The sequence below is a fragment of the Strongylocentrotus purpuratus genome, unplaced genomic scaffold (assembly GCF_000002235.5).
Source record: "Strongylocentrotus purpuratus isolate Spur 01 unplaced genomic scaffold, Spur_5.0 spur5_scaffold_5, whole genome shotgun sequence".
NCBI classification, from domain to species: domain Eukaryota; kingdom Metazoa; phylum Echinodermata; class Echinoidea; order Camarodonta; family Strongylocentrotidae; genus Strongylocentrotus; species Strongylocentrotus purpuratus.
This window is the reverse complement of record NW_022145611.1, coordinates 34,047,625-34,055,612: the sequence shown is the minus strand read 5'-3', so window position 1 is coordinate 34,055,612 and position 7,988 is coordinate 34,047,625. Positions and strand designations below refer to the sequence as shown.

General features: G+C 37.7%; 1 protein-coding gene across 4 annotated transcripts; it reads left to right on the top strand.

The window, feature by feature from the left end:
* Positions 1–130: 130 nt before the first annotated feature.
* On the top strand, positions 131–4,632 carry LOC100891694. Of its 4 annotated transcripts, none has more exons than XM_030999825.1 (2): positions 131–464; positions 1,091–4,234. In XM_030999825.1, exon 2 carries the CDS (start codon positions 1,622–1,624, stop codon positions 3,197–3,199), a length of 1,578 nt encoding a protein of 525 aa, XP_030855685.1. In that variant the 5' UTR covers positions 131–464; positions 1,091–1,621; the 3' UTR covers positions 3,200–4,234. The 4 variants fall into 4 exon arrangements, 3 of the variants coding, with proteins under 3 accessions (XP_030855685.1, XP_030855682.1, XP_030855684.1); XM_030999822.1 differs by having other exon boundaries at positions 134–1,272; positions 1,304–4,234; XR_004066732.1 differs by adding an exon at positions 4,570–4,632 and having other exon boundaries at positions 135–3,943.
* Positions 4,633–7,988: the final 3,356 nt, after the last annotated feature.

Sequence of the window (7,988 nt, the reverse complement as noted above, 5' to 3'; positions counted from 1 at the left end):
TGAGAGAGAGAGAGAGAGAGAAAGAGAGGGAGCGCGCGCGCGTGGTTTTGAGGGAGGGAGTGGGAGTGAGAGGGGGTGAAAGAATAACTAGTGTGAGTGTCACTACAGCAGTGTGTAGTGAGGATTGTTACAAGATTTCGTTATATAAAGTTTATATGGAAGACTAGTTAATTCAGTCTGAATATATAGACTACCAATGTCAATGTATTAGGCCTGTACTGCTGTTATCTTAGGTCAACAGAAGCCCCCTTGTTTTATAGTGCTAAATGAAAGTACTTTGCATACAATGTATGGGTATACATTCTGTGTGTAGGCACTTGTGTTGTAGATGTATCGCATATTATGTGTAGAGGCAGTATATCATCAGTGTTCAAGTGAATGTCTCAACAGTGAAGTTGCTAGTTGCAACTGTCTTCAAAAGTTTGATTTCCAGTGATTGTGGAGCATTTTACAGACCCGAATTGGTAAGAACTCACTTAATATAATAGTGGTAGTTAATGTTGAATTGTTTTATGAAGTAATGTAAGCTTAGGAGAGAATATTAGTTATCTTTCTTGTTTGTTATATATAGTTTGGAACTTGAAAGGCAAGGAAAGTTATGTGTGTGCTCTTCCAGTGTACTAAGGAGATGCGTGCATTGTACTGTACTCTCTCTTTCTCTCTCTCTCTCTCTCTCTCCCTCTCTATCCCTTTCTTCAGCTCTCTATGCATGTTTGTTACAGTGCCACTGTAATGGTGGTGACTGCATTATAATGTATTATAATGTATTTTAAGACAGGTACTTTCTTATCTAGTAGGATATTATTCTTTATACTTGTAGTTGTTTTGTTGCAGCATATATATGTAAATAGACTGCGTAATTAGTTAATTACATACATGCAAGTTGACTTATATTTTCATTGTCTAGCCAAGGTTTATAACTTGTTGCTTATAAAACAAAGAGACAGTTTTGGAGTACATGTAGTCAGTATTATGTAGGTTCAATCTCTTTATTAAGCTATTTTGACATGATATGTATGCACATGTATTGTTGTAGTGTCTCATAAGTATGAACATTATGTAGTTTGTTTCTCTTTCTGTTGTGTTACAGATTGTTATCTGAAGGTTGAGTGACCATACGACCAGTGAATAAACGACAGTTCGTGAACTTTAACTGAATCTTCGTACCTCGTCATTTCAATCTTGTGAATAACAACTTTAGGGTGTTTGTGTAATCGTCGAAACTCCTCGGTTTACTAGTTGTAAACGGAGGCAGCCACAATAACAATCAAGGTCTGTTATTCGAAGTCGAATAACAATCAAGGATCTGCATGTGCATCCAGTTAGTTGAAAGGCAAAGTAGCCTGTGCATCCAGTTAGCTGAATGGCTAAGTAGCCTGTGCATCCAGTTAGCTGAATGACAATCAACGTCTGTTATTCGAAGTCGAATAACAATCAAGGATCTGCATGTGCATCCAGTTAGCTGAATGGCTAAGTAGCCTGTGTATCCAGTTAGCTGAATGGCAAAGTAGCCTGTGCATCCAGTTAGCTGAATAAGAATCAAGGATCTGCATGTGCATCCAGTAAGCTGAATGGCAAAGTAGCCATAGACTTAAACGAATAGTGAATTGTATAAGTTACCATGGCGACGGCCACTAGTCTCCCTGATAAGCTCGAGGAAGGGAGCGTTAAAAGTAAGCGCTCCGTGCAAAGGGAAAGAATTCTCCAAGCGTTCCATGCTGAACTCCAGATGATGGATCAGGAAGATGAACTCAAAAGAATTGAGTTTGCCAGAAAGCAAGAAGAAGCAACTTCAAGATTGAGAAAACTCACCAAGCAGTTCAATGAGAGAAGGGCAAAACTTGAAGGAAACAGGGATGACATTGAATATTCAGAGACCCATTCTGTCAAATTAGATCTTCCTGAGGAGAAAAGGGAGGACTCCATCCAGAGATATTTGCAACCCCAAGATAGTGTAGCACAGCAGAGCCTTCAACAGCTAAGGAGTGATGTCACTCCTGTGTATGAATCGAATGGGTTGCAAAAGGTAGCTGAATCACTCGCAGAGGTAGCAAGGTCGATGGCTATACAAAGTGCTAGCTCTCAGCAGGTCGCTGTGACCAGTCAGTTGCCGCACATCGATCTTCCCGTATTCAGTGGAGACCCCCTCCAGTATCCCCTCTGGAAAAATGCATTCGTGAGCCTCGTAGACAGGAATCCAGTTGATCATCCTACAAAGCTGCATCACCTGAATAACTCTGTGGCTGGAGCACCAAAGAAGTTGGTGCAGCACTATCTTCTTCTCGGCACTGAGGATGCCTACCACAAAGCATGTGGAGCACTCGCAGAACAATACGGAAGCCAGAGCGTGGTGTCTGCTGCCTTCACAAAGTATGAAGGTTCCTCAAAGTGCACCAACGTCTGTTCCTTACCAGACCAGGACAGGAAAGAACACCGCATGATTGTGCCTGTGTGGGTACGGCATGCTAGCAACCCAGGCAACGAGATTGTACAATACGCGATCCTGGATGACCAATCCAACGTTGGATTTGTGTCGAAAGCATTGTGTGAGAAGATGTGTGTAGATGGAACAGATACTAATCTTCAATTGACAACAATGCACGAGAGTACGCGCATCAAAACCTCAAGGATCTGTGGACTTGAAGTGCTGGACTTCAAGAAGGAGCATGTGGTCACACTACCAGCATGCTATCAGAGGGACGACGTTCCAGCTAGGAGATCACAAATTCCTAAGGGTGAAGTAATGAGGAGGTGGGCTCATCTGTTCCCCATTGCCAACGACCTCATGCCATACCCTCACTTTGCCTACGCCAATCGGGCAAAGGAAGTATTCTCCCCAGAGAGAGTTCTCAACGTGCTGGAGAAGGATATCATCGAAATGAATCAGAAGGGAAAGCCCTATTCCATCGACGAGATGAAGTTCATGAGCATGTTGGAGAAAGGAGTCAGGAAGACAGAGGATGGACACTACGAGATGCCCCTACCTCTGAAGTCCAAGGAGATGTCACTTCCGTACAACAAGCCCCTTGCCATCAAGAGATGGAATCAATTGACTGCCAGATTCAGGAAGAACCAAATGTTCCAGGAGGATTACACCGAGTTCATGAAGGGTGTGATCGCTGATCATGCGGAAAGGGTGCCGCCAGATAGACTAAATGCTACGGTCAGTGTTCGTACATCAGAAAGGTCAAGGTACTGATAGCAGACGGAATATTGGACAATGAGGGAAAGCGTAAACGCCCTCCCGTTGAACTTGATAGACCTATCCAGAAGTTGGTACTGTTGTTACCAGTTGAAAAGTGATTTTGACTGTCACAAGTGAAGACCAGTGTATATTCCCCCTCAAGGAGCCTTTGATATTAAATCGCGAACAATGTTTTCAGCTCATCCGAACAATAAGCTAGGATTAAGAAACGCGAGTTTCGTAAACAGTTATGTTTTATAGTCTTCACCTTTTAAAAGTATTGCAAGGTGATAGATATTTCAGATTTGTATTTATGTACATGTGTATTGATTTTAAGTGTATGATAATGTCTTGTTTTAAAGTGTAAATGGACAAGCCATTTAAAGGAGCCATGTCACTACAGCAGTGTGTAGTGAGGATTGTTACAAGATTTCGTTATATAAAGTTTATATGGAAGACTAGTTAATTCAGTCTGAATATATAGACTACCAATGTCAATGTATTAGGCCTGTACTGCTGTTATCTTAGGTCAACAGAAGCCCCCTTGTTTTATAGTGCTAAATGAAAGTACTTTGCATACAATGTATGGGTATACATTCTGTGTGTAGGCACTTGTGTTGTAGATGTATCGCATATTATGTGTAGAGGCAGTATATCATCAGTGTTCAAGTGAATGTCTCAACAGTGAAGTTGCTAGTTGCAACTGTCTTCAAAAGTTTGATTTCCAGTGATTGTGGAGCATTTTACAGACCCGAATTGGTAAGAACTCACTTAATATAATAGTGGTAGTTAATGTTGAATTGTTTTATGAAGTAATGTAAGCTTAGGAGAGAATATTAGTTATCTTTCTTGTTTGTTATATATAGTTTGGAACTTGAAAGGCAAGGAAAGTTATGTGTGTGCTCTTCCAGTGTACTAAGGAGATGCGTGCATTGTACTGTACTCTCTCTTTCTCTCTCTCTCTCTCTCTCTCCCTCTCTATCCCTTTCTTCAGCTCTCTATGCATGTTTGTTACAGTGCCACTGTAATGGTGGTGACTGCATTATAATGTATTATAATGTATTTTAAGACAGGTACTTTCTTATCTAGTAGGATATTATTCTTTATACTTGTAGTTGTTTTGTTGCAGCATATATATGTAAATAGACTGCGTAATTAGTTAATTACATACATGCAAGTTGACTTATATTTTCATTGTCTAGCCAAGGTTTATAACTTGTTGCTTATAAAACAAAGAGACAGTTTTGGAGTACATGTAGTCAGTATTATGTAGGTTCAATCTCTTTATTAAGCTATTTTGACATGATATGTATGCACATGTATTGTTGTAGTGTCTCATAAGTATGAACATTATGTAGTTTGTTTCTCTTTCTGTTGTGTTACAGATTGTTATCTGAAGGTTGAGTGACCATACGACCAGTGAATAAACGACAGTTCGTGAACTTTAACTGAATCTTCGTACCTCGTCATTTCAATCTTGTGAATAACAACTTTAGGGTGTTTGTGTAATCGTCGAAACTCCTCGGTTTACTAGTTGTAAACGGAGGCAGCCACAGTGAGTGTGATAGACTGTGGGGCAAGGGCCAGTTAACCATCTAAAAAAAAAGTTTCGTAGTCCCATCTTTGGCAGAGAAAACTAACTATACCAAATGATTGTGATGAAGTTGCTGATGAGAAAACACCTTTGTTCTCCAAATTTCGTACACCCGTTGATGAGATAATATGCTAATTAGTTTAATTGGATTTTAACAAGATTTCCTTGAAAAAGACTAGCACCAACTATGGTAAATAGTCCATTTTGCTGATTCAAAGTTGCTATTTCTTGATTCTTTTTTTCAAAATGTTTATTTCAGACCTCTATGAGACTGTTCAGGTGTGATTTTTCTGCGCAATTAATTTAATTCGCTAATTAGTTTTATTGGATTTTAACAAGATTTCCTTGAAAAAGACTAGCGCCAGCCATTTTGCTGATTCAAAAGGCATTCAAATTTGCTATTTCTTGATTATTTTTTGCAAAAAAATTATTTGGGACCTCTATGAGACTGTTCGGGTGTGATTTTTCTGCGCAATTAATTTATATTTATGCTGTTGGTGAACTTGAAAACACTAATTGCAATTTTCCATGTGTTTTTATTATTTTTTTTCAGCACGTCATCAAGACGAGTTTTGTTAAGCCCAAGTTATGTAATTTCTTGCATCTTGTTTAAGTTACCATCTGGTTGTATATTCATGTCACTCATTTAACTCTACCTTTTTTTTCTCTATTTCTCTCTCTCTCTCTCTCTCTCTCTATTATCTGTCTATCTCTCTCTCTCTCTCATCACACACGTTTTTTGTTCTCATGTCTCCTCTTAAAAATCTCTTTTTCTTCCCCTGTTCTTTTCTCCTTACTCTTCCACTCTCCTTCATCATATTTTACCTTATTATATTCAACATGTCTTATTGAGTTTCATCAACTGTGCAAACTCCTTCCAATCAAATCATCAATATTGTTGCTTTTAGTTTATTTTCCACTTCCCCGAAAAATATATTGCTGTTCAAAACTTTGTTAATACTAATACTAGGTAGTACTAGCAACACTGCTCATGGTCTGCATATAGCATCAGTTTAGAACAATACAAATTTCAAAGAGAAACCTAACAACAAATTCATACCAAAACTGCCAAATAAATTATATTCTTCTCTGTTTAATTTGATTTCATTCATTACGTAAAATGTATTACCGTACTACCATTTTGTCAATGACATTTATCTACAAGTAGCTTATTACCGGGTACTTTTTCTAATACCGGTACTTGCCCGGCCCCCCCACTCAGTGTTATTTAGGGTACGCATATGCTTGTTCCCTCTTTTTGAAAGCACCCCCTATCTGAGGACTGCCAACATTTCCGAACCCCCCTTTCGCGGGCTTTTCCCCGGCTTTTCCTGCCTTGGAGACCCCCCTAAATCAGGAAAAATGCTCAATATACCCCCCTAAATTCGGAATAATTTCTCAGGAGTCTAAAGAGACGAGAGAAAAAACGAAAAAAGACCCCCTTTTTAAAGAAATCTCCGGGTGAAAGTCAAATACACCCCTTTTTTTACAATTCTCGGGCCGGACTTTGTCGCACAAAAAGTACCCCTTTACCGGACATTTTGGCAACACGCATGGGGTCATTTCGACCTCTGAGTGGGGGGGCCGGGGGTACTTGCCACTGCCAGTGAAATCAGAACTATGGTACATGTATGTTGTAATTTACAAATACAATTTAACTTGAACTGCAAAGATTGTTAACAGTTTTTACATAAATATTGATGGAATTGAAATAAATTATGAAACATTGATAAGATGTGTCTAGTCATTTGTTGTCTTTTTTTTTGGTTCAAAGAAAATGTCCTAAAATATGTTGATAGAAAAATTGCCAAAAAGCTGTTACTGCTGAGGAATTCATAAATTTTACATATTTCGATTACCACAAGTGTCCAAAGAGTGTGATGGAAAGTTTGAAACGACCCATATATTTGAACGTAATAAAGTTTTATATTTGACTATAAATCTTGGCAATGCTTCAACATGGCAAAATACATGTATGCATAATAAATAATAAATGTCCATATTATTATTATTATTATTATGAAACAAATGAGCATGCAATGCAAGTACAATAGTACATTACTGACATACTGTAAGTGATTACTTGTAATATTACTGTTAGCAAAATAATTCATTTTGCTTTCCTTGATACAATTCTTATCAATTAATCAATATAATTATCAGGTCTGGAATAAATAGGGAACTGTAGGACATCGTTTCCTTGACATTTGAAGGAAAATGTTTGCCTCTTAATGAAATATAAATTGGAACAGTTTGTAACAATCAAACCTTGGGAGATTAATTTTGGCATCTAAAAAAAACATTTTTCCAGCTCTGAAATTATATCTGTACATATATTTAGTATATTCTTATATTACAGGTGCACATAATGTATATGTAAAACACCCCAGTCGACCCATACATTTGTATATGTCTATTCATGAAAGGTTGGTTATTTTGTACATAATTTACAAAGGAACCATAGGGATATAAAAATCTTTTTTTTAATCCCCAAATTGAATAAGAAATATCAGAGAAAAAGTTTCACAATGATCTTGCCTTTGTTCATTTTAATTTTGTCATATATATTTGTTGTTATCAATAGAACCAGTTAATGTTGAAAAATCTGCTGATAAACAGCAAAAAATATTGCATACATTTAGTGCTCAATATGAACGCGTAAATTTTATGCTGATGGTCTCAAATAGGTCCAACAAATCAAAGCTGGCAGATGAGCGCCGAGATTGTAGACTCCTACACAGCTTCTTAGGTTGTGAAGGGATATCAGATGGATCTGGGGGAAAAAGAATATAAAACACTAGGTCAAAAACAAAGCTCATATCAAAAATTGGCGATAGCTTCGCTGTCATTTCAAAAATTTCAGATAGCTTTGGCGTCTTTTGAAAATTCTTTAAATGTTTCAAAAACAAAAATTCATATTAGTCTATAAGTCATTTCGAAAATTGGCAATAGCTTCGCCGTCTTTTCTATTTTAAAATTAAAATTGTTGATACTGATAGCTTGACAGCCGCCATGTCTATCTTCATGTTAGAAAAAGTGCCCCTTGTCTAAATAGGCTTTGTATTTTGACCCCTAGTGTGGAACTATAATGGCGTCATGCACTGATTACAAAAAATGTAAACAACACACCACATCCCAACATTAAAATATAAACTAGTTTAAAATAATGCTGTTTTGACCAGGACAATAAGTTAAACTAACTAGGAAGGC

Bases quoted from the DNA above. Each gene is read 5' to 3' on its own strand.
- LOC100891694 (XM_030999825.1), top strand. From the start codon at position 1,622: ATGGCGACGGCCACTAGTCTCCCTGATAAGCTCGAGGAAGGGAGCGTT.